The 27,622-nt window shown below is 36.9% G+C and overlaps 1 protein-coding gene across 6 annotated transcripts in view; it reads right to left on the reverse strand.

The window, feature by feature from the left end:
• The window catches only part of LOC124180139 (growth factor receptor-bound protein 14-like), a 297,724-nt gene that overhangs the window by 106,854 nt on the left and 163,248 nt on the right, over positions 1-27,622 (reverse strand). For all 6 annotated transcript variants that reach the window (XM_046565251.1, XM_046565250.1, XM_046565247.1 and 3 more), the window contains 3 exons: positions 25,889-25,924; positions 25,740-25,775; positions 25,566-25,601 (listed from right to left, as the gene is read on the reverse strand). In XM_046565251.1, the coding sequence (XP_046421207.1) occupies positions 25,566-25,601; positions 25,740-25,775; positions 25,889-25,924 (108 nt within the window). The remainder of the gene's footprint in view (positions 1-25,565; positions 25,602-25,739; positions 25,776-25,888; positions 25,925-27,622) is intronic.

Raw genomic sequence — 27,622 nt, forward strand, 5'->3', positions numbered from 1 at the left:
GAGGGTAAAAGATATGCTTGTGTGATCGCGGTTCAGGGATTTGCATCCCGTGTTCACGGAAATTGAGCGGTAATCGCTTGTACGAGAGGAATGGAAAAGAAAAGAAGAGAGAACAAATAAGAGAAGGAAAAGAAAAAAAAAATGATGTGCAAAGAATAATCAAGCAGCTGCCGCGAGTCTCGGTTAGACATGAAAAGGATTTTTCGAATTCAAACGACCGTAAAAGCTGCACGTGTAAAAATATCACACATTGTATGTACGACGTACAAGAAGCGGCGTGCGATTATTTTTACTCCTTTCTTTCACTTCGTAACATATTATCGTTTCGATTAAACATTTATTTATTCGTTCCTTTCTTATCCCGCCTATCCTCATAATTACTGTCCCTATTTTTAAACTGCAATTTACTTGCTTTTTTTTTTTTATGTCCATTCTTTTTCAAATCGTTGAAAACTTCAAGCTCTCTACGTATGAAAGATATAAACAAAAATATGACAAGCGTTTTTGTTTATTCATTTATTTATTTTTTTTTTTTTGTAGAAACTACGCATGAAAGAGAATATTCTTATTACAGCAGAGGTTTGAATTTCCGCGCCCTTTTTCGATGACGTCACTAAGCACTGGCCGATCAAACGATACGTCGATCAGCGGTTCTCATCCCTTGTTCTCATCCCTTTCATCCGCGACGAGAAAATTTACGCAACCTGCGCTACTTGTTAAAGAAAAACAAATTGCGTTGAAGAGCGGAGGTGTAATTAATTTACCTCGATTGTAAGGAATAAATTTATACGCACCGACTCATTATTGTTACATGACTTGACGTACCGTACATTTTAGTTCACTATTTATCTAAGTATGTATCTAATTTCATCGAGTCGTTACGTGCCTACCATTAATCTTTTAATTACCACATAATTATAGATATGATGGAAGTGAGGTGAAGAGAAAAGAAACTGGCGTAACGCGGCTGGCCCAAATGAGGAATAATAGAAGCATTGTTTGCTTTCATCGGTATCAGGCATTGTACATATTAAACGCGTACAACGTGTAAGTGTATTGGAAAAAAATTATACAAAGAATAAATGTTAAATTTGCGATAATTAAGGCAAAACTCACAATTAAAACAACATCTACTACTGCAACAACAACAAGATGCAACTGATTCGGAAAAAATCAAGAGTAGAAAAATAATTACGCTTTTACGTTGGTATTTAAGTACAAAAAATATCGTCTGTCATGTAAAGGGTGTCTCAAAAAAAACTACGTCATATAGAAATAGAAAAAAAAAAAAATATTGTTTTCTCGAAATAAAATAAATAAAAATAGACCAACGATCCGCTAGTCGTTCTGAAAATTGGTCAAATTCATCGCGTTCCGTAATTTCAGTGAAATTATTTCGAAAAGAGATAGAAAAAGAAATCGGGCTGTCAGCAGATCGGCGAAAGATTGCTTCGACGACTCCGAGGAGTTATGTACAATTTATTACGGGTTACGGAGATAGTTATCGGAGTTTCGCGTATTATACCTATTATTACAAGCGGACGAAGAACCTGTAATAATAACTCGGTGGGCATCTCCTCTGTCCACCAGTTCACGGATCGAGTTTGTATACCTCGAGCTGCTGGCTGCTGCTGCTGATACGGATCTTGGATCTACAGCGGGAATGATGATGGGAGAAAAAATCTCACTTACTCATGATCGAGCTTGACGAGCTGACCTCGATCGATTCACTCTAATTTCGCTGAATCTTCTCGCCATTTTTTTCACTCCCGTTCCATCATATCGCTCGAAAAAGTGAGTGGTTGAAAATCTAGTAATAACAACAATATCGTTGGAAAAGAAAAGGTTTCAAAAAAATCCGACGGACCAAGCAGCGTTTTATTTTCAAGCCTACGTTCATGTTCTTGTATTTCCTTTTCGCTAAAGATGGGGAAAACTTTGCTATTTCGAATACCTTCGCACCGTGTCTAATTTTTCGAAAACTGCATTCAACGAGCCGTGATAAACGAGCGTTAATTAAATCTACTACGTAAATTTCTATGATCGTTTGGCGAAAAGTTCGCTCTGCGGGGCGGGCGAATTTCTGTTTGTTAAACAGGATCGTATTGTTTGTTTTTAGAAGCTGAACTGCACTCTGCGGTAAAAGCTTTCGCTCCGTTCCGAAAACGAGAGGTGAGATTGCGAGAGGAATAGTAAATACCGGATCGCCGTTTGTTATTTCTACAAAGTAAGCGATTTTCGAAGATTATTATACGTGCAAGGTTATTGCGTAATGCAAAAAAAATAAAAAGCACAAAACGAATATCGAAACACGACCGAAACAAATGATCGAATAAAAATGTTTAAAATGGAGCTAAAAGTTGATACACGTAATAAGAGTAGCGAATAATTTCGACGAGGGATGTGAAAATGTCGAAAAAAATGTTTCAACGTTTTGAAATCACAAGATTTTTTTCTTTTTCTCCTTTCATCGAAGTTTATTTACGTAGATGATCGGTTTCGTACCCAATCTAGGTACATAATTTCCCCTCCTGTTACACTTGCGAGTAATTTGAGGTTGATTTTGGCGACACTAAAATCAGAGGTTACGCACGCTCGGAAAAAGTCAAAGCTTTTTGGCGAACTGCCCGGAAGCTTAAACGCGTTCTACTGATCCACATTGAGAGACCCCTTCCTCTTGTATTTCCCCGAACGAGAGGGAGTTTCGATAATCTCGGGAAAGGGTGAAACGAAGGGAAAATAAACAGCCCTTGTACCGAAATCTCTTCATCGCTGCAGCGCAACCGGTTTCAGGGAGGTTTTCATTTGAGAAAAAGGAAAAAGGAAATAGGACAGAAGAAGAAGAAGAAGAAGAAGAAGGAGAACAGCTGATAACGAGGGGTGGAAAAATCGGGAATATAGAATTGCGAAGTGACGGAAGGGGAAAAATCATATCGATTTTTTGATAATCCGAGAGTTCAATTCGTGTACAATCTGAAAATTTGGAGGTTGGAAATATACGTCATGTATACAAAAGGCGAAATGTGTGATAAGGGTGAAAACACGAGAAGCCAAAATACCGAATTATCAAGATTCCGATATTTTTTTTTTTTACATTTCTACACTTTTGCCGAGGACTCTGCATTTTCTCTTCCTGAGGTATTCAACTCTCTCTACGTGTTAATTTTTTTCATTTTTGGTGTTTCCAAATTCTATGAATTGTGTGTCGCAACATTCGAGTTTTTGAAAATTCGATATTCTATGATCTGGTTTTCTGGATTTCTACTTTTTTTAGCTTCTTATACACCTTTTCGATACTCAGACTTTTCAAATGTTTAAACTCTACCAAATAAGTGATCATATGTTTCAAAGTTCGACATATTTTTACCTTTCTACATTTCGATTCATCTATATTCCGATTTGCTAAGTATTCGAATTCTACCAATTCATTTAACCAACCTTTGTGAAAATCTGATATTTGCTTTTCCCCACATTTCGAATGATTTTTATTTCGACTTTCTACACATGTTCAAATAATACCAACTGAATTTTTAAAGTTATTAAAAATATGATATACTTTTCTTCTTACAAATACTTCAACAGTTCTGTATTCCAAATTTTTTCATTTTCAAGTTTTACAAAATACGTTCATCGAGTCATCGAAAATTCAAATTCTACCAACTGAATTTTCCAATTTTTAAAAAAACATGGCTTATTTTTCCTATAAAAAATATTTTAAATGTTCTATATTACAAACTTCTTCAATTTCAATTTCTAAGAAACGCATTCATCGAGTCATCGAATATTCAATGTTCAAACTTTTCAACCGTGTAATTATTCCACTCCTTCATCCCCATTCGGTTCAACTCTTCCTACGGTGACCAATATCGCTACTTATACCACGTATAATAATACCAGCGGCCAAAAAATTGGTATTCAAAAATTTGCAACCGTTCACCGAGCTGGAAAAATATGGAAAATTGAACGTCGGTTCGGTAAAAGTTTAGCAGCCGAATGAAATTCGGCTTTTTGAGCGTCTACGCAAAAGCTGCCCCGCTGCATTCATGCGGTTATAACACCAATCGTACGTATCGCGTGTACTTAAGCTATTTCCGCACTCGACCCAGATATTACACCGAACGAACATATATACACGACATAACTGCACACATATCCACCTACCACCTCGTTTCTGATCGCGAGCTGCTGCGTTGAGCAAGAAACGACGCCGACGGAAACTATGATCCAATAAAATCTCATCGCCAACGACGAAGTGTAATCAAATTTTCGCGGAGTGCCGGCTAAACTCCGATGTGTACAATACGCGTATATTTATATCTTTCTGGGTTTGTTTCGCATCCGCCAAAATGTTCTCGGATATTCACGAGCGTTGCGAAATTTCAAATCGGGCCTTACAGTAGGGATGGGTGATAAAATTGAAAGTTGAGCAGTTAAATGTAAAGATGTACAAGGGAAAAAAAAGATTGAAATGAATAAAAGATTGAAATTATAATAGCTAGACGCGTCCGACATTAAAACTGAAAAATTCTACACGTTTCCGGAAAATTTTGCAAAACGGATATGAATCAAGAGTCAGGAACGCGTAGTCGTAATTCTTTAACGCAGTAATTTCTTGAGGCAAGCCTTGAAATTACTCGTTCAGATGTAAGCATCGTGAATTTCTGATTTCTTGAATTTCAAAATTTATAAACAAACAACGAGTTACATCCTGATTGGGATTTATTTCATTTTATTGGAACTTTGATTATTTTTCGGGGATTTGGAATTTGGCGAAATTTATATGTCAGAGCTGCACTGAGAGAAATTCTTAGTTTCGGTTACCGCTCAGGCCTCAACTATTTTCATTTTTTACCACAATCGACAAAATATAGTTCTAGGTACAATATGAAAATTAGTTTTCCAGCTGTTACCGGAAAGTCTGGTATCCGTTGCTATTCTTTCTCATTACGATCGCTGTTGATATATTTTCTTGCAACTGTTGCGAAAATTTAATGCTTGTGCAAGAATAAATTGACGTCAAAACCTCATTTAACTAAAAAAGTAAAGTAAACCTCAGAAACAGATTTTGCGTTTCAATAACCAAAAAAGGATCGACGATAGCGCAAAATGTTTACGCGTACCTCGTTTTCCGTAATTCCAACAATATTCAAACAGTTTTTTTTAACGATACCTGTTTTACCGAATTTTTCTAATTACTGTTACAAATGAAAGTTTTCTCAGTGTGTATACATACCGGGACAATCTCTTGAAAGTTGAAAATCAACCGCGCATGCGCCGAGTACTTAAATCTCATTGGTCGGCGAAATCTTCACGCAGCGATATTTTTGTCCGCGACGCAGGCCGGCCAACCTACGCAAAATGTCTACGTTTGAATTTTCAAAGAGCGTAAGCGTTGAATTCCGAGCGTTCTTTGAAGAATCGACTTTCCGACCCGACAACAAACGCTTCCGAAACCTTTCCGAGTCGCTGCCTCGATTATTCGAGATTCTAACCTCGAAAATTCGTATCAACCGCATCGCCGGCAGAAAGAGTTTGACAGCTGAAACTCGGGTTGGCCAGCCGATAAAACTCGCGCATGCGCGGTTGATTTTCAAGTTTCAACAGACTGTCTCGGCGTACATATACATATAACGTAGATTATACGATTGCTTGAATCGCAGTTGCAGTAAGGAGGGGTGGTCGTATAAAATATAATGCGTGGTGGCGTTTAACCACCACCCCTCGGATATAATTCACTTGACACGTCGAGGCGGAATCGCCGTTGTAAATTACCCTTAATTATCGCTCGCCGTCGTGCGACCACCCTTAGCAAGCCTGCACCCTGCACTAAAATTCGTCCCACGACTTTTGCAGCCCTCTGACCGACTGGTTTCGTCGCACCTGCGACACTTCCCGTTTCAATTTTCTCCCCCGCCTCCACAATGTGGAACCAAATTTTGAAACCGGATGAGACGGGGTTGATATTCCGAGTTTAGAAAGTTCCGAAAGCCTTGAATGCCGAAGTTTTTGGTCGTGAACTTGAAGTAAAGAAAACAAAATTTAGCAAAGAAAACATAGACTCTACGACGAGTTTGATTCTTAAAAAGAATTCTTCTTACGATCAATCGCGCGTAGCGTTGAATTCGGTTGAAAGATTGCACAATTGGTAGAAGATTCAAAGAATTTCAATCATTAATTATACGAGTATATTCCCGATGACATTGTAACGACGAAACTTTCAATTCCGATATCGATTTTTCTAAATTTGATATATCAATAAATTAATATTCTTCTACGAGGATTCTTTACTGGATATATTATGAAAAAAAAAAATTCAAACGAATGGAAAAGAAATAATAATAATAATAATAATCGTACCCACAGATTCTTATCGTTTTTGTACGTGCTGATTTCTTTTTTTTTATTCTTTTCTACCTCTCCAATCTCGGTAAATATTATACAGTGCGCAAGGTATTTATAATAATATATACAATAATATACATCATATGTACAACCATGCTTAAGAGACTTTGACCTACTTCTTTTGATCAGGCACACCTAGCGTTGAATCTCGGTTGAAAAACGCGTTTGAAAAAAGCGTCAGGAGGCGCAAAAAAAAAAAAAAAAAAAAAAAGTCGGTTGCGTAGAAAGAGAAAAATTCGATGAAAAATCGAAGGATGAGATCGAGATGGAGGGAAAAAAAAAAAAAAATGATCTCGGACGTTCTCTGAAACGTCGAACAACCAGCTGTTCGGCAAAAATGCAACCTTTTTCCACCCTCTGTTCTCTTCCTCTCTCTTACTCTCTCCAATTCTCTCTCTCTCTCTCTCTCTCTCTCTCTCTCTCTTCTCGGGTTTGGATCACACTCGAACCGGATTTCGAAATACCGGGAATTTTTGCATGGTCCTTTTGTTTCTCTATCGTCGCCGACTCGACTCCAAAGCCTGCCTGCCATATGCCGATCGTTAGAACGAGGCGTCGTGAAGCCTGCCGGCGAAACGGATTGTGCAACCAACGTGATAGAAAAAAAAAAAAAAAAAAAAAAAAAAAAAAGTATACGGACACATATAATAATACGCTTATTATACGTGCACATACTTATAATAACTCTCGACATTATACTTCCAGATTACTTCGTCACTTGTTCAATATTTCTTTCCTTTTTTTTTTTTTTTCCTTCATCTTCATCATCTTCTTCTTCTTCTTCTGCTTTTTTTCCTTTTTCACCGATTTTTCTCTTCTCCTTTTTTCAGTCACCCGATCCGCTCTTTCGAACGAGAGGATTGATATAATCACACGGACGAAAAGATTGACAAATTAAATATCCCGTTTGCAATACGTATACATATATACATATATACATATCTTTTCTTTCCTTGATATTAATCAACGTCTTGTATAATTATAAGTAAGAAAAATCTCGAGACCGAATTGAAAAAAGTAAAAAATTTAACAATATATATATATATACGCTACGCAATATCCGGGAAACGTTTTTGCATCGATTTTTTCCTGCTTTGTTTTGTTAAATTTTTTACTTTTTTCAATTCGGTTTCGAGACTTTTGTTACTCATAATTATACAAGACGTTGATTAATATTAAGGAAAGAAAAGAAGAGGATTCAAACGGTTGAAACAGATCGAGAGAAAAACAACTTGGAACGAAGATTTTTTTTAATGGTAGGCTTCAACGAAGCCTAAACATGAGTTTTCGTTCAACTTGAAACTTTGACTGTTCAATAAATTTTTACGATAAAGGTATTTTCATGTCACTCCCGTACATATACATACATATATATATATATATATATATAGTATATACACCACATCAAACACAAAGTTGCAATGGTAGAAAAATTTACGTTCTAAAATAAGTTAGAATTTAGTATGAAAATTATTTACAAAGTTTAATATTCATACAAATCAACTTTTATGACGGTAGCGTTTTTTTTTTTTTTTTTAATCATCTCAAACTATCGACGCATAACAACAGATGCGTGTGAGATGGCTGAAAATTTCCGTGGTTAGAAAAAAAAAGTGAAATAAAAGATAATTTTTCAAGAAAGATCAATTTTAAACCAATATCAACAGAAACTCGATGAAAAGAATCGATAAAACCTAATACACGAAAACACTTGTCGTTTAACGAGACAAAATTGGAATGAAAAAAAATAACGAGTTAAAACTTTCGCTCAATTTCTCATTAGAGCTTAGAATTAACGTCGGGGATCTTAGAATCAGCAGCAGCAGCAGCTTTGGAATGAAAGGCGTATTAATTAGGCGAGTCAAGTCGAGTCGAGTCGAGTCGAGTGAACTCCATAAATTCTATCCAGTTTGACAATGGCGAAGAAGTTTTGACGGTTGACAGCAGTCACGTCTGAAATGCTAATTCCCTCACGGAGATTTGCCGTCCCGCAAAGATGTGAGAGGAAAAGGTGGGTTGGCAGGTAAGCCGACATAGATCGGCATCCAACTCCGCGTATTATACGCAGAGCGATACACGTGCAGGTAGGTATAAAACACTTTGCTGATTCACGATTCATTATCTCGGAATATGTATGTGTGTATCGGTTTAACGGAGATGGACTCGGCTTGAAAAATTTTGCAAATTTATTATACATTCGGACGCCTACTTTTTCATTCTATTACATTACACATCGATTCCTATGCGATCGAACAGGTGTTTCATTTTTTTTTTTTATTTTTTTTTTATTCCTTTACCTTCCAAAGATTCGGAAGACCAAAAACGGAACGCGGAATCGTCGTCGGCTTCTCGAAGCAATTTTTTTTTTTTTTTTTTTTTTCTTGTTCATCGAGAATACAAGATACACGTTAACGGTAATGAGAGGAAGAAGAAGAAGAGAGAGGAAAAAAAAAAAAAAACAGCAGAGGAGTGAATGTTTTATTTTTTTCAAACATCAATTTTTCGTATCGGTGATTTCGAAATGAAAGTAACTACTGCGTTACGACGGGTAATAATTATTGGTAAAAGTATCATCGTTTGACGAATCATTCGAATTAAATCTTGTTTCAAATTGAACGGTGGATCGGTTAGTATTTTATTAATTGACGGAGAGCGATGAGGTTCACACTTCGATGATACATACGCTTACAGGGTAACGCGTTACTTTGCGGTTTTTTTTTTTTTTTTTTTTTAATTATTGCGATATAACGTAAATTATTGTGGTTAGAAACACGCCGATTGAAGAAAATCGTGAAAATTGTGGGAATGATTCGTTTCCGAGAAAGTTACGCCTTTATACGTATGCATGTTTCACGTGAATTATAAATTTTTGGGGTCGTTGATTACGATGTTGAAATCGGATTTTAAAAATTCAAGATGGCGGATCCATTACGGCGGACGAAAATCTGAAAATCGATCGAACCCGGGGAAAAAATTCTGTCCAGGGATTTTTGGCGTCGAGATTTTGGAAATTCGGTACAGCGAATCCAATCGGTGATCCCGAAAAGCTCTGCGTAGAGTTTTGTCACGGCATTTTGAATTTTTGAAATCTGATTTAAGATCCGTAATCACCGACCCTAAAAACGATAAATTACAATCTCGTGATAAAATTTATAACAGCATAATAACGCGTGACTCAAAAAGGGTTAATAAAATCACCAATTTAATCATTTCTCTGCCCGAGGGGAGGGGGGGGGGGGCAGAAGAAGGGAAAAAGAGAAGAAAACTAACGACGGAAACATTTCTTCTCTCTCTTTTCAAGTTGTAAAATATATCACCGGATATTCGTTTCGTATTTAAAAAGTGCGTGCATAAAGAGTTGGAGAGACAGACGGACGGACAGACGCATTATAGGAATAACAGATAGGCGGGTAGATTACGTTTAATTATATTTTCCAACGAAAGCCCCGCGCAGCATGCGAGGGAAAACTGTGAATGAGAATGGTCGGGAGATTACAAGATTATGAAGGTTAGAATATATACCTCGTACAGTGATTGTGTGTTTGTTTAATGTGTTGCAATATACATATTGCATATACCGGGACAATCTCTTGAAAGTTGAAAATCGACCGCGCATGCGCCAAGTAATTAAATCTCATTGGTCGGCCAAATCTTCACGCAGCGATATTTTTGTCCGCGACGCAGGCCGGCCAACCTACGCAAAATGTCTACGTTTGAATTTTCAAAGAGCGTAAGCGTTGAATTCCGAGCGTTCTTTGAAGAATCGACTTTCCGACCCGACAACAAACGCTTCCGAAACCTTTCCGAGTCGCTGCCTCGGTTATTCGAGATTCTAACCTCGAAAATTCGTATCAACCGCATCGCCGGCAGAAAGAGTTTGACAGCTGAAACTCGGGTTGGCCAGCCGATAAAACTCGCGCATGCGCGGTTGATTTTCTAGTTTTGAGAGAGAAAAGGGATGTCTTCTGCTCTCTGAATATAGTATTAAATGGCACGGCTTGAAAATTATTAAAAAAAACGACAAAACCAAATACCCGGAAATCATACGAATCTTGCCCCCTTTTTTCTTTCGTTTTATTTTACTTGTTATATTCCGCCTGGAAGTTGTTACTTCGCACCGAGGTTCCGCTCTATTCGCGTTGAATTTTTTAAACCACCGTTCTCGGCATACCGTGCGAAAATTTCCGCGTGAAAAATACGTCTTTGAAGTTGAAATATTTGAAAAGGAGAGGAAGAGGGAAAAAAAAGAACAATCGCGATTCAAATCAGCGATTTGTTTCTCGGTCGGTTTAACCGTTCGAGAATTTATCACGTGAGAATTTTAGTAACGTTGAAAAATGAAGACGGTTTAACAAAATACGTGCGTTTTACACTATCTTTTTTTAAACTTTTGGAGAAGGATTAAACAAATCATTGTTTCTCAATGTCACGATTGCATAATAAACTTCAGTGCAGTTCGCAAAGAAGAAAAAAAGATATATAATGTATTATAATCATATTTGCAAATTTAATTTATGTAACAAATTGCATCAACGCTGCTGACTTTAGGGCCAGAACTGTGTCTAATCGAAAACGTAATCAAACAAAAGTTAAACAGGGTAACCGAAGCTGCTCAAATTGAATCTGATTCAAGAAATTCTCTTTGGGATCTTAAAAAAAAAAAAAAAAAAAAAACGATACATAAAATCGTAATAATTTACACAAGTTACACTTGCCATTGTATAAGAAATACGTTATTGTTAATAAAAATTTGACTTGGACGATCGGTGGAAAATTTATTTACGAATGAAATCCGTCGTTTCATTGTCTTTAGAATTACACAATTACTTGGTGTGAAAAAATAATACAACAACGAGATTTCCGCGATGTAGTTGAAACAATAAGGTGTTTGTAATAGAATTTCAGTCTCTCTCAACATCTTCTCATTAAATAACGAAAAATTTAATATACAAATGTAACAAGATTAGCCTAAGTGAAAAAACTATTCAGCAGTAAACTATTAATTCAACCTCCGTTCCATCAATTTTTCAATCCAACCGTAAACCCCATATGGGTCCTCCTTAATCAAGCGTAGGAAAATTTCGCAACCTTGATTCGCGCGTCGCAATTCGCGTCAAATAATGCATGCGTACAAGTATGCGTACGGTCTATAAAAATTCGCGAGTGGTATTTCAAAAGCGTAAGAGAGAACAAAGCGTGAGAGGAGGAGGAGGAGGAGGAGGAGGACGAGTGGAAGAGAGATGAGAGAAAAAAATAAAAAAAAAAAAATAAAAAAAAAAGGAAAAAAAAAAGAAAAAAAAACACCCGGAGTGAGCAAAAAAGGAGGTAGAAAGGCTAAATTGAGTGGCGTTAAGTCGTACATCAGCAGCAGCAGCAGCAGCAGCAACGCAGTACCGAAGTGACGTGGGCGTTAGGAATGTTCTTTAAATAATTCGCATTTCTCTCTCCATCTCTCTCTCTCTCTCTCTCTCTCTCTCTCTCTCCATCTCTCTCTCTCTGGAAACCTGCAGTGGCAATTGTGACTCGCGAATTAGACTCGCTGAGGCAGGTCGACGGAAAGAAAGAAAGAAAGAAAGAAAGAAAGAAAGAAAGAAAGGAAGGAAGGAAGGAAGGTAGAGAAAAAAATAAAGGGAAGGAGGGAAAAGAAGAAAAGCCTTTTCTCCTTGATGAAATTGCCACTTTCCCGCCGACGAACACCTACGGATGGTACGTATGCCTGCCTGCAACATTCGCCCCGTGTGGCTGCCAGTGTAAATCTTTAAAATCCGCTCCCCGAATACCTTCGGAAGAGAGGAACGAATGTAAAAAATTCATTCACACCCCCGGCTGCACATTTTTACCGTCAAACGGGGGCAGTTTTTTTTTTTCCAATTTATTTATTTTCTTCTCACCTCCCCTTTCACAGAAATTTAACGAAAGAATGGACACTTTTCATCAATTTCACTGCGATATTGTCGCAATTTCGGTTTTTGCAAAAGCAGCAAAGATGTGTTGTGGAAATACGTGAAAATTTGGTGTAATGGAAAGACTTTGAAATTGTTGGAAATTGATGGGGTCGATGTTAGAGCGACGATTAATGCTGAGGAGAAAACGTTGTTTAGCAATTTTTGAAATTTTTGACGTTCGGCAAACGGTGATAAAATCAAATATAATCGTATTTTGCAATCCCAGTTCCTTCAAAATCATTGAAATAATGAGGAAATAGTGATATTTTTCTAAACGTTTCGTTTAATTTCTTCGTATCTCAGGACGGCTCGTTTCGTTCGGGAGACTATTAGCTAAAAATTCATCGAAATATTTTATTCTCATCGTGTTGACATCGTTGAATATTTAATTTTACAACATTGAACCGGTATCGATCGTGATCAACAAATGGCGGTATTGAATTGTTTAGCGAAACGAAATAAAACCTGTTCCGATGACTTTGTACAATGGAAAATAATCTTGTAAATAAAAATGAGCCATCGTAGAGCGCAAAATCGAAGAAACCTACTATATTTTTGTTTATCTAATTGCGCTATTTTCTATTATTACACTGAAAGAAATTCTGGGTTTCGGTTACCGCTCGGTCCTTAATTATTTTCATTTTTTACCACAATCGACAAAATATTGTTCTAGGTAGAAAATGAAAATTAGTATTTTTTTTCAGTATCCGTTGCTATTCTTTCTCATTACGATCACTGTTTCTATATTTTCGTGCAACTCTTGCGAAAATTTAATGCTTGTGCAACGATAAATTAACGTTAAGGCCTTATTTAACTAAAAAAAGTAGAGTAAACCTCAGAAACTGATTTCGCGTTGCAACAACCAAAAAAGGATCGACGATAGCGCAAAATGTTTACGCGTACCTCGTTTTTCGTAAAATTCCAACGATATTCAAACAGTTTTTTTTTAACGATACCTGTTTCACTCAATTTTTCTAGTCACTGTAACGAATGAAATTTTTCTCAGTTAACATTTTTAAACACATGTACGTAGCTTACGAATATAACAATTTCATAAATAGTCAACAATCCAAAAGCCCGCAATAAAGTTGACAATAACTGTCAAGTTTTAGCGAAAAAAATCCTCTTAACACTTCAACCCGTAGTTGATTATAAGAAAAGTAAGTTGACGCGAAGTTCGACGGTAAAAAAAAAAAAAAAAAAATAGCAGCAAGGAATGCAAGAGGAGAAGATAAGCGACGCTTATTTCTCGATGTGAACATGCCGCAGGAATTTTCGTCGACATACGTTATACTTGCGGTTTCAAAAATTCCAATTATACCATTACGTGGCAGAAAAATTTCGCGCCGCCGAGCAATAATTTAAATTCGTGAAAACGAATGAACGACATAAAAAAAAAATAAAATTAGGAGTAAAAACAGGAACGAGGTTAAAAGTGACGGTAGAAAAAATCGAAAAATCATTCAACAGGGTGAATCTTTACAAAAACGGTATCAACAAAACTTTACTTTCCATTTTACAGATTTTTTTAAGATCAACGGAAGATCGAGAATCGATCGACAAAACCTGCGGAATGATTTCAAGATTTTTTTTTTTCTTTTTTTTTTAAAGCAACGAAGAGCCGATTCAGATTTTCGGAAACAGTCAAGACGTCACATAATAAAGTTTCGTAAAAACGAGGGAACGAAACGCTGCGACCGGGTGGTTCGCCTCTCTTTCTCTCTCTCTCTCTCTCTCTCTCTTTTCTTTCTTTTTTTTTTTTACTTACTTACTTAACTTACTCGCTTATACATTAGATTTAAGTTAATTTTTAAGGACATTAGATTTAAGTTTATTTTTTTAAGTTTAAAACTTGTATTTCTTTGTTATTGGGCTATTAATTTATACTTTTGGGTTCGCTACCCTAGTGTAATAAAATTCGTTCTATTCTATTCTATTCTATTCTCTCTCTCTCTCTCTCTCTCTCTTTCTGTCTCTCTTTTGGATCGTTTATAATTAAATTAAAATTAATTTAGTATTAAATCTACCCTTCCCTGTTCATAATATATGCATCGCTTTTCTCTTTATACTTGGGAGTTACCGCCTACGTATAATAAAAATATGTTCTATTCTCTCTCTCTCTCTCTCTCTCTCTCTATCTCTAGGCTTCCCCGTCTCATCAATTCTATTTTTTCCCCCATCTCACGTGCTCAACGACGCTCGTCAAGCGAGGCGTGACGCCGCGGTGCGTTGACAAGTTGAAAATTTATTTACGGAAATTCGCAGGGTCGCTCAAATCCTCGGCAGCGTCGCCGGCTGAGAGGTGAAAGGGGGGATGGGGGGGGGGGGGGGGGGGGCAAGAAAAGGAAAAAGGAAGAAAAAGAAAAAGCCTAAAATACATTCAGTTATTCATCTCGGCTTGACCGTCCCGAACAAAATCGGAGATCCGTTCTCTCTCTCTATCTCTCTCTCTATTTTTTCATTCCGACCTTAACAAAACTGCGCCGCGAACTTGTTGCAAGAAGAAACTGGTTGCGGAGGTCAGAAATTCCAAGTTCACCGAACCCCGTCATCACGGTCATTACAATGATTGCCCGGTGAATGGTAGAAGCCGTTGCTGCTGGTCCAAGATCTTATTTTTCTTTTTTTTTTTTTATTTTTCTCCTTATTATTATTCATCCTCTATTTTTACTCTGCTCATTTTTCTTTGGTAAGCCTCCAATTGCTTGTCAAAAATAAATCGGCAACTGGTTTTGTACGCGTATTACAGTGATTCGTTCGGGACGAGAGAGACTTGAAACTGTTGAGAAAAGAAAGAAACACACGAAAATAAAACAGCGGAAACATTCCGATTATTACAGCAATTCACCTGTACCATGATTCGTTTCTTCAAGCAGTATCTAAATTTTATGCACGATATTCTTTTCAATCGGTTTATTTATATCATATATCGTACAATTTATTGTCGGTGTGTCTGATTTTTTGACTATTTTGCCGATTGTTGTATAAATAGAGAATGAAACCGGCTGTGGTTGAAATTTGGAGCAATTATTATTGATGCGAATCTATTCGCAGGATTCATTATATTCGAGTTCGTTTCTAATGATCAATTTTCTTCTATATATATATAACATGTTTTTTAAGTATAGAATTTGAAACGTATAATTTCTATGAATACATTAACAATCGGACGAAATTCCGGAATAACTTTTAAATCCTCTGATTCACGGTATTTTATTGCGAGTCTCGAATGTTTTAATAGTAAATTTTTTTCGGTGTATTATCAAATTATCCACTCATCTCTGGGTGTGGGGTGGAAGCTCCGAAAACTTGACAAGTTCCGAAAGCGGCTAACACCGAATTATTTAGTTACGAAATTTGAAGTAAAGGAATCAAACTTTGGTGAGACAACAAAGTTTTGAACGGTCCGAAATCCTACGGATCTGAGTTTCGAAATGCAAGATTCGGAAAATTCAAGTTACGATAAAGTTCCGAAAAATAAAGTATCGACGTGGTAAAATTCGGAAAATTGAAACATACTCGCACAGCGTATGTTTACTCGACGAGTGGGTGTAAAAAACTAGAAAAACGTAAAAATCAGAACGACCAGGATTCCTAACGTAAGAATATCCGAAATGCAAAACAAAGCAAGATCAAACGTGACGAAAATTTCGTCAAACCGGAAATTCACGGAATGTTTCAGATTTTAAAATTGTCTCAATTTCGTACTTTCGGAACTTTTCGAATTTGGAATTTCAATCCCACCTCTACTTCTACATTGAGACCGTTTCATTGCCTTCCTCTTTTCCCTGAGAGATGAAAATAATTCTACACCTGTAATGAAACCGCCCCCTTCGGGAGAAACGTGTATGGATGAAAAAATAAATTCCTCTGCAAGGAAGGAAGGAAGGAAGGAAGGAAGGGAGGACGGACGGAAGCGTCACGCTTCCACGTGGTCTGGATGATTGGGAGAGGGGGAGAGAGGGAAAGCGGGGGGTGGGAAAAAAATCTGTAAGGGCTCTCAAATGAACCCCGGGGGCTGACGTGACGCGGCAAGCTGAAACCGGGCGGTGAAGGGGGGACGAGGGCGGAAACATGTTTGCCGAAGCGTGACCTCTCAGGAACAACTGTTGCTATCCGGTTGTTATATCGCGGAGCCCATGGATGCGAATGGTGGGAAAGATATCGAGAGGAATAAGAAGTGAAAAAAATTGAAGATGAAAAAATAAATAAAAATTGGTGGAAAATGTGATGGAGGGACGGAAGGTACGATGAGGGGAAAAAGAACATCAAAGAATTTGGAAGTGATGTCGCCGAGAACTTGTAAAATAGATTTAAATCTAAGAGTAATATCCTTTGTGATATTTTACAGATTTTTTTTTTTTTTTTTTAATACCGTTTATTACAGATTTTCACTAACTGAAACCGGGAAAAATACTCAAAAAGTTCCATCACGGCGGGTTTATTTTCTCGAACTCGTGTTCGTAGTTTCATTCGGAGTGAAAGTCACGTTCAATTCGAAATCTGGTATCCTGTTGTTGATACTAAGAATCCCATGCAAAAGTGATTTCTCACTTACATTTAATATGTGTCAGAGTGAGACTCGAAGAATAAATAGAAACAGGGAAAGAGAAAATGGAAAGCGGGAAGCGTCTTCGGGGGTGTATCGAAGAGAAGAACAAATGGTTTCGTAGGCGAGAAGAATGAAGACGGAATGTTGAATACATTTCGAAAAGAAATTGTTTGTTTAATTTTATAGGAAACATTGTTTAGTTCGTTGTAATAAAATGGTGGTTTCTTCGTTATCGTAAGGCTTTTTTTTTATGCGAACACCTTGTATTTTACAAGAACACCGGACGTGACGGAGGGAAATGAAAGTCACGTTTGGATTCGGAACACTCGAAAACCCAACATTTACCACAAACATCCCATGCAGCCGATGAAGAAAAAACTTCTTTTTTGCAGATTTGTGTTATTCATTCATTGAATCGAGGATTAAACTCTTGATTAAACTTTACACAATGTACTATAAAAATAAACAATTTTCTTTTTCAAATTTTAAACGAAGTTGCTAGCATAAATACACAACAAGTTTCAAGATTCAAAACACACATTTATATTCATAATCAAAAAATTCTTTACAAATCGTTCGTGGTTCTCAGTTATGCGTTATAAAATTATAAAATCGTCATGTCAAGTTTTTGCGGATACCTCGAATCGCCTCTAATTATAACCTCCTGCGAATCTTGAATTATACGACTCTCCGAATTACACTGACGAACGATAAAAAGTTTGACACTTGAGACGAGAAGAAACCGGCGCCACGTTGAACTTGAATCGCGTTGTAAGTTTCGAGAAACTAAAAATTTCGCGACAACTCGACGTGATCCGGAGTAGCAAAAAATCCACAGTTTCGCAAGCCTCGCTCTCGCTATCGGAGACAAAAGGGAGGAGCTTTAAAATCCGTTGATTACGGTGCGAAAAGATCGCGGCGGAGTTGCAAAAACGCAATTCTTTTCCAGCTCCGATGAAGAAGCCGGGTTTTTGTACGAAATTGAATAAAAGACACTTCACCGAGTTGCCGTCGCGTTGCCGCCTACAGAGGAAAATCTAATTGCGAAATCTTTTCACCCCAAATTATATACGAGCATTAAACTATACACGAGATATTGGCAAAGGCGCGTAATCTCGAGCGAGAATTTGTACTAAGGTGGGTTGGGCGAAAGTCTGCGCGAGTTATAAGTCTGTTGCATTTGCAAAGAAATGAGAAAAAGAAAAAAAAAAATAATAATAATAAAATGAATAATATACCCAAATTCAACAATTAGCCTAAAAGAGCCGACGAAAAATATCATTTTGAGAATATATTTTTGTTCGAAGATTCTTTCTTCCTTAAATTCGGTAATTTAGACGCTACAATTTTTGTTTATTCCCAAAATCCAATTTTCCCAAAACAATGGAAACTTCATAAATTTCCAAATGCGGTAAAAATTCTGAAGGAACGTTAATCGATATTTAAAATACATAAATATCACGGGACCGATAAGTTTGTTTTATTGCGTTAATCAAGCCTGGACGAACGGGTAATATCGTTGTTTAATTAAGCCACATATTAACTTCCGTGAGAATATTACGGTAAAAAAAGATAACGATAAATGAATGAAAAATTGACAAAAAAAGAAAGAAGTAAAATGGAAGTGATAAAACTCCAACGCTCGGCTAAATTGATAATGAATCGGTACTCGATTGATAATTTCTTGACGAACTGAAAAAAAATTCAACGAATCTCTCTCTCGTTTCCTCCAAAAAAAAAAAAAAATTGTTACCATTTCGGTCACGTAAAAGGGAAAAAAAAAAAAAAAATTTTATTGCACAAAAGCAATTAAATTTCACTGATTTTGCGACGTCGTGTACTAATTTTTACAATTTTAAAATCCGCTGCGTACACTTGCTACGATTTTCTGGCTAATCGAAGAAAAGTAAAACACACGATCTGATTATTTTTAAAAAATTATCACACAGACAACGGTGGAAAAAGTGTATTTTTCATCGGAGCTTTTCGTACTTTCATAATTTCACTTTTCTTCGATGGATGAAGAATCAGGATATTTGGTGAAACGTGTCTCGAAATAAAAATAACAACGACAATAACAATAATTTATATTTGCATATTAATTCTCCTCATCTCCGGGCTGTTTTGGTGAAAAAAATTTCATGCGACTAAATTTCGAAACGAACGTAATCGACGTTTGAAGTAAAATCAGAATTTTTGAAACGCGTGTCGTACACATTTGAGAACGTCGCGTCGTCTGGTTACCTAGTTTGAAAACTAAAAAGTTTGAAAGCGCAGAAAACACATTTTCAAACTATAACTCGAGGGAAAAGAAAACGTGCTGGAAAGTTGAAAACAATGCCGAAGGTGAAGTTTGAGGTTTAAGGGTGAATTTTCAACCCTGTTTTAGGAATTTCTCTGAAGCATGTTACGCTCCTGAGTTACGGTTGAAAAAAGCCGTTGTTCTCCTCTCGTGATTTCAAACTCAGTTTACATCTAAAAAAAATAGAGGAGAATAAAAAAAGAGAGTGAGAGAGAGAGAAAATAAACGTTACGGAACAAACATCGAAACTTTTCGAATAATTCTCAAAACACGATCGTTCGGGTATTTGATTTTTTTGAAAAGTTTGAAGATAAAATATAAGTGAATTTTTGAATAAAATTAATATACCAGATTCCTAAAAATTTCAAAGCTGTAAAAGCTTTCTTTTCTGCATACAATCCCAGTATCTATTTTCTGTTTTTGTATTTTCATAAAGATCTTCGTACAAGATTGAGAATAAAATAATTTGACAAATACTCGTCGTCCGGATATCTCGTTATAAAATTGATAAAATATATTAATTTTTGGCCAAAAAACCTTATCAATACAACAGAGCGAATGTGTGTATTTGTCTGTGTACGATGCGAGTGTTACTGCAGAAATCTTGAAACGGACGGATCGATGGAAAAAGGAGGAAACACGAGATCTTTATGGAACCGCCACCCTCGGTTATGTTTCTGTCCTATGGAGTACGGCACGCATATTGCGTGTGTAAGGTATTATTATTGCGCTCCGCGCGATTTCCTCTCGAATATAAAAATACGTCCCGCATCAACGTCAGCCACTCGTTACTCTTCCCGATTCTGTATTTATTCCTGTTTCATCCAGCCCGGATTATCATGCGCATATGAATACGGAAATATTTATCGTAAGGATTCTTCGCAAAAGAATTCCGCAAGATCAGCGAATTTACTTTGTTAGTAATAATTTAGGTCCGTCTATACATTCGGAGAAAACGTTCGTCCTTTTTTTTTTTTCTTTTTTTTTGATCATTTTGTAGATGCATTTCGTGAAAAGAAATTTCTAGTTTGAACAAAATACTTATTCATTAATACCAAAATTAATGAAATAACCGTTTCGAAATTGCAGAAAAGAATTTAATTCAACGAAGTAAAATCTTGATATTCGCTTCGTCAATTTGATGAAATAATACTTTTTTCATCGTTTTGTCAACATTTCGAATAGTCTCTGGTAGATTCAACTAAATCGCTTCGTACAGTTCGCTAAATCTATTCGGTGGACAAAGATTAGTCGTATTGACGAAATCACGAGAGCCACTGATCGATTACCGCAATCGAAATTAATACGTGGCATCGTTGATCTACAAAATTATTTGTTCGAGTGGCAAAATACGCTCGGTGACAAGTGAAAAATTCTTTCTCGCTACAGAAGTAAGATGAGCAGTTATTAGGAAGGGTTCCAGGCATCCGTCGAGTACAATCAGCAGAACTGAATCATTCGTGGTCTAATTCCATTGAATCAGCCTGTCGTTTTACAAATGCGTATTTCTTTGTCGTTGTTTGATATGGCGCTTAATTCATCTGGCATAAATCAAAATCAAACTATAATTTTTTCGTACACAACAATTAAAAAATTATCTTTCAATCTTTACAAAATGATTTCATCGTGTAGATCTGATTTCGCAATCGCGAAAGAATCCGTGGGAATACGGTACCGAATCTTTTCTTACATATTGTTGAAAAATTTTGTTTTCTACGCGCTACAAAATCAACAAAACTTTTTGGTTGTGTTAGAATAAGGTTTAGTCGGATGCGTACAAAATCTAAAATCTCCTTGTCAGGACCGAATTTTGTTCACTGCGACCAAATTTTTTTCCAAGTGTACAACGAATCAAATGTCAAATAACAAATTTTTCTTCTATCCAATTTCTTTTTTTTCAAATTGAATTTTTCACCGAGTCTTAGGTACGAGCTTCAAATTAACACGATACAATATTTTTACAATTTTCAACTTGATTGTATAAAGATACGCAGATATGATCACAATAATTTCTTTCACAATTATTCTTCTAGTTCCTATGCGAGAAAATTCACCCCCTCATGACATGTACAAGGGATTCAAAATTACTCAAAATATAAATGCTTTTAGACCCACGTCACTGTAACCTGTCTTGAAAATTCATATCGCTCAAACTTTCGGTCCATATCCCTGAACAAGCTTTATAAAATATGGACGTGGGAAAACGAAGCTCTCTTTTTCTCCGTATCGTTTGCTCGAGGGAGAGAAAATTCTAGGAAACGGACCGTCTAAAATTTTTTGTCCGTTTGAACGGGAAAAAAAAAACAAAAAAACAAAAACAAACAAAAACATTTTTCAGCAATAATAAATGTCGGGTCAATTTTTCATGGACAAAAAGCTCTGTGAAAATTCTACCTCTTATTTTTACTGCTAAGTTTTTATAGGCTTTATTTTGCAGTAAAAATTTTGTCGTACGAAACTTTTTGGTTTAGGTACAAGGTATCGCAAAGCATTAAAGGCCCGTTTTTACGCTGCGAAATACGACAAAAATGAAATTCTACCTTAAGACGAAAAGGAAAATGTCCCGCGGGACACGAAACGCGGCAGCGTGTGTAAGTCGCGGATTAATTATACAAACGAAAAGTAGCGGGGAAGAAATTCGGAAGAGAACGTACAAAGAACGAAAAAAAAAAAAAAAAAATGAACGAAAAAAGAAAAAAAAAGGGGGGGGGGGGAGGGGGGGAGAAAACGCACAAATTTTAATTAAATACGCGGTATGAATACACACGCTCGCGTCCTGCCGATAAAATTACGCCCACCTACCTCGTGTCATTGTTTCGTTGTGTCGTTATTATTATTATTATTGTTATTATAGTTGCGGAGATTTTGCATGGAAGCGGTTATACGTATACGTATAGACGGTGGTTCCGACGTTGCGCGTTGTTGTTTAATCAATTCAATAACGAAGAAACGTCCCACGCAGCTCTTGTCAGTAATATAAACCCGGGTATAATAGAATATTTATATGTATATATATATATATATATATAATTATATATGTATGTAAGATTTGAGAGAGTTTGTAATTGAAAATTCTAATTTTTTTTATATATATAATTTTCGCTCTACAAAAAAGGTCTCTTACAATTTTTTCGTAAACCTTACCGTTTAAACAGAAATTTTTCTTAAAACAATCAAACTTTAAGCTTTGATATCTTTCAAACGGTAAGGTTTACGAAAAAATTGTAAGAAACCTTTTTTCTAGAGCGTTCGATTTCCTACTAGAATATGAGGAGAGATATTTTTTAACGAGCAGTTGTCAAAGAGATATGAATTTTTGTTTCTAATACTCAGGAAAAAATGCAAAATTGTAAAGCGGAGGACCTTGTTATCAAAATTGAGAGCTCATATTTGGTGAGAATTCTTTAGAGGTATCTAGCAACCGATTGTCAGAGTATAAAGTAAAAAAAAAAAATACTCATTTTTTTTGGCCCACCCTAATATATATATATGTATATATGTTTTGATGTATATACCAACTATAACAGTATTATCTGTGTAAACTCCGTGTTCAATGCTGATTCGGGTCGAGTCATTTTCAAAGGTTTCAACTTTGGGTGAATGCTTGAATTGAAATAAAAAATTAATTGAAAATCAGATTAAATCTGCGCTGGAGATTTCGAATTGCGTGTAATAAGAATTTTATAACTCTTTGTTACTCGGCGATCCTCGATCGGATATTGGCATGGAAAAATAAGGACAATAATGAACGAATAAGATTGAGAATAAATGGATAAATAAATATACAAAATGCCACCAGATATTTTTACGTACGATTCGAGATAGTGACAAATTCACGGTAAAACGTGAAATTCAATCGTTCGGTGTGAATTTCAATTTCCATGTGACCGAAACGTAACGATTTATGGGTAAGGTACAAATTTCGGTTAGACATAGCCGGGCAATCATATTTCGACAAACCCACGTGTGGTGTTGTGTAATATGGAAAATTGAATTTCGAATTGTTTGATTTATCGGTAAACTTGAGAATGAATATATCAATCAATTGCGAGTGTGTGTGTCTATGTTTATATGTATATGAACGCGTAGGGGATGATGCAAGAAGAGCTCGGTGGTATTTTTATCCAGTTTTCATTACTTTTTTTTCACCTTCGAGAAAAATAGAAGCGAAAGGCAAAAAGAACAACGAGATGTGTCGCATGATAAATATATACGCGGCGTTTCACGTGAAGTTTGACCCAAAATGGTCTCGGATTTTGTTTTACGGATTTTTTTTTTAAACCGCCACTGAGATTTGTCAAGAAAAAAAGTTGATAAACCAATTCCGAAAACATCATTTTTATGAATCTGAAAAAATCCTATCTGATTTTATTTTAAGCGCGACACGACGATGGGATCTCAATATTCAGTATTTGTTTCGCAAGTTTTTTGTTTTTCTATGTCGGAATTGTTTTCGCTTTTTTTTTCTTCATATTTTATGTGCCTCGATCTAAGTAGATTTCAGAACAGATTCACATTATTTTCTTGATTTCGCGATCTATTTAGACCACGGACACAGGACCACAAAAAGTGAGAAAAAAAAGAAAAAGAAAATATATCCAATTCCGAGTTAAAAAGACTAAGAACTTGCGAAAAAAAAGTTAATATCGAGATCCCATTATCGCGTGAAGCGTAAAAATCATATTTTCATAGAATTCAATTTTTCGTAAATTCACTAGCGGTTTGAAAAATGGACAATAAAAACTATTGATATTTATCTATTATTATAGAATAAAAATACAAAAAAAAATTAAAATAAAAAATAAATAAATAACTGCAGAAAATTCGTTGAGAAAAAAAACCAAAGAAATCTGTAAAGATGTCGGCAAAAAAAAAAAAACAAAAAAAAAAAAACAAAAAACCACTTTTAGCGCTGAAATCGGGTTCCAAATTTCACGTCCCGCTTAGAGCAGCTGCGCGCAGGTGAATCGCTGACTGACCTCGAGGCAAAAATCGGAAATAACTGTTGGCTGATCCATGGGTTTCTACCCTGCCCACCTTGCGTCATTCAACCCGTTCCTCCTCCTCCTCCTCCTCCTTCTCCTCGTCCACGCGTACGCAGATATTGCATCGACGCACCAACACCCAATTGCGTGGGTTGTTTACGCACGTTACATCACATAATATCGCGCGTAATAGGTCGTCTCCTCGCTTGGACCATTGCCACAAAAAATAATATCAGACACACTGGCGACAACTAAATTTTCGCCCCCTTCGAACGTTCTTCTCCTCCTCCGCGAGGAATGAAAAGAAAATAAGCAGAAAGAGAGAGAAAGAAAGAGAGAGTGAGAAAATTTTATCGTTTTGTTAAGGTTACGATAAAATGAGAACCATTTTTAAAGGATCGAAAGTAAATTTCGTAGAATTATCTTTTCGATTTATTAATACATATGGTTTATCGATACTGCTGGTAAATTTTCTGGCAATTGCTGAATTATTGTTCTTTAATTTTTTATTTTTCAAGCTTAAGAAGGCCTTGACATCGATTCAACGTTGCACCAGTATTCAAATTATGCAGTGCCAGTAGGTGTATCCCAAAAAAAAAAAAAAAAAAAAAAAAAACGGGCGCACGAACTAGATTTTCTGACTACAAAGTAATCCCAGAAGACTGTGCGGTAACGACTTGACTAAAAAAAAATGTTTCGTCCATTTACACGAAGTGATAATAATCAATCTTCGACGCATCGTCGTGGGTGAGCTTTAATGACACTTGAATATATTGAAAGCTCCGCGGCGAAACGAACGTATGTCCGAAACTCGAGTTGTGCAAAAAGAAAAAAGAAAAAAAATGCCACGGGGATCGTGAAAAGTGCGCCACCGTTTGGAACACATACGCTGCAGGATCGAACGAGCAGTTTGCGAATTACGAAGCACCGGCTTATTGGGATCTTAAGTCGAGTCGAGCGGGTCTCGGTGCGCGTATAATACATTCGCGATTACCATAACGAAGCATTAAAGCGGATATTTACGGGTTTCCAAAGCCTAGGAGGATCGAGTGAGCGAGTAAAATCGCGCATCCGGAGCGCACGAGGGTCGTTTCATTGGTAACTTTACGACGGTGTGGTGAATGCGCAACGCGGTCTGGTATGTCTCGGATAAGCGACCGTCTAGTTTCACCCTGCCAGACGCGGGGTAATACGTTTGACCGCGACATAAATTCACGGTAATATTTAAATAACGATCGGCGGAGCGTTTACGGGCATTCGATCATCGGTGAAAATCATTTCGGCAAACAAACGGATCGTTGTTTCACCGGGCATTCAACGAGATGGCAAAGTCATCGTGAAAAACCACGAGATAATTGAATGACAATGGTTGTACTCACGGATGCGAGGGATCGTTTCGGAGTTCCGCTGGAACCCTGAAGCAGAAGAAACAGACGAAAATTCATGGTAATTCATGGTAAGTACATTCGATCGATGAAAATCATTACGGAAAACAAACGGATGCTTCTGTCGGCACTAAACCGTTTAGATTAAATGATTATGGTTATACTCACGGATGTGAGGGAACGTTTCGGCGTTGTGACAGTACTCTGTGGAAGAAAAATTATACGTAAATTTACGGTAATACTCGATGTGAGTACTCGACGAGATGGTGAAATCACCCATTAAATCTTGAAAATTGAATGATAATAGCTGTACTCACGGATAACGGGGTGCGTTTCGGAGTTGAGGTGGAAGTCTGAAACAGAAAGGTAAGAGTGTCGATTAGACAGTGAGCCAAATTCTCAATTTGTCGGTTTGTCGTCAGTTTAAAGTACACGAGTTAAAGGTTATCGTCGTTGTACGGATCCTGGGTTCGGAGGGTTTTGGAACCTAGAGTTAGGCTGGAATCGTGACGACAGAAAAAGATGACTAAACAAGTATTGAGGAAGTTCTACCGAAGCTTATCTACAGGGACTTTCTTTGTTACATCTGACGCAATCAACAGAGAGGGTATCTACTTGTTGAAATCGCAAACCACTTCGGACAGTAGTCACTTTAAAATCACTTGAAATCATGTAAAACTGCTTGAAATCGTATGAGATCCCCTGAAATCGCGTGAAATCGCAAACCACTTTCAAAAGCAATCACTTTAAAATCATTTAAAATCATTTGAAATCAGTTGAAATCACTCGAAATCCCGTGTAATCGTGTGAAATCGCTTGAAATCTTATGAAATCGTATGAGACCCTTTGAAATCGCGTGTAATCGCTAACCACTTTAGAACGCAGTCACTTTCGGATCGCTTGAAATCACGTGAAATCAGTTGAAATCACGTGTAATCGCGTGAAATCACTTGAAATCGTATGAAATCGTATTAGATACCTTGAAATCGCTTGAAATAAAATGAAACCGCAAACTAATTGGAAGGCAGTCACTTCAAAATCACTTGAAATACTTTGAAATCAGTTGAAATCACTCGAAATCACGTGTAAACGAGTGAAAAAGCTTGAAATCATATGAAATCATACGAGATCTGTTGAAATTGCGTAAAATCGTTTGAAGGACCACGAAATCGCACGTGAATTCACTTGTCATGAATCACTGACCACTTTGGAAAGTGGTCACTTTAAAATCCCAGGAGATTGTTTGAACTCGCTTGAAATCTTTGCAATCGTTTGTCATCCGATCTACGAGTGAATGTCCCCTCGAGATCACAGCTTCAGTGACACTGTTTGAACCTGTGTCCCATTTAATACATCCTCGAGTCCCGAGTTCAGAAAATTTTCTCGACCGTCTTTGAGCTCGATCATGTTATAATTTTGAACGGACGGAGTCAGCGACGCTCTGTAAGGTAAAATAAACGGTCATGACCTCTACGACCCGACATCGGTGGGCTTCGGCTTCGGACTCGCGATGCACGGTCTGTCAACACAGGGAGTTGCGGACTACCGCTGGTTTACCGCACGATGGAACTAGGTATAATGAATCCTCCATGACCGCCGGCAACGAGCGAATCGAGAGAGAGGAGCGAGAGGAGAGAGAGAGTTACAACGCTCCCTTGTTTATAGTTATTGCCCTTTAAAGCGTGTTTTCCAACCCCGCGGGACGTAAATAGCCACCGTTGGAAAATTTAACGCCACGGTTAGCTACGAAGTTTCAACTTCAACAACATGGACTCTGAACAGATGAGCGAAAGAAGATGGAGCGAAATAATTACTTACGATTGGACCAAAGTGTTTGACGGTTATTCAACAATAACTTGTGGAGCTGAAGCGAACAGCTAATTGCAAGTGCAATAAGGTTTTACACCAGTAGTTTGACAAAAGTACTGACTTTTCATCAGAACTGTCAAAATTCTGATCATCAATGTCGACTGACTGTTTTATCTTCATTGGCGTTAGCATGTCTGGCTGCTTGTAAGTCTATAAGCTGCTAGTTTAATTTCAACATTTCA

The sequence above is a fragment of the Neodiprion fabricii genome, chromosome 4 (genome assembly GCF_021155785.1).
Source record: "Neodiprion fabricii isolate iyNeoFabr1 chromosome 4, iyNeoFabr1.1, whole genome shotgun sequence".
NCBI classification, from domain to species: Eukaryota; Metazoa; Arthropoda; class Insecta; order Hymenoptera; family Diprionidae; genus Neodiprion; species Neodiprion fabricii.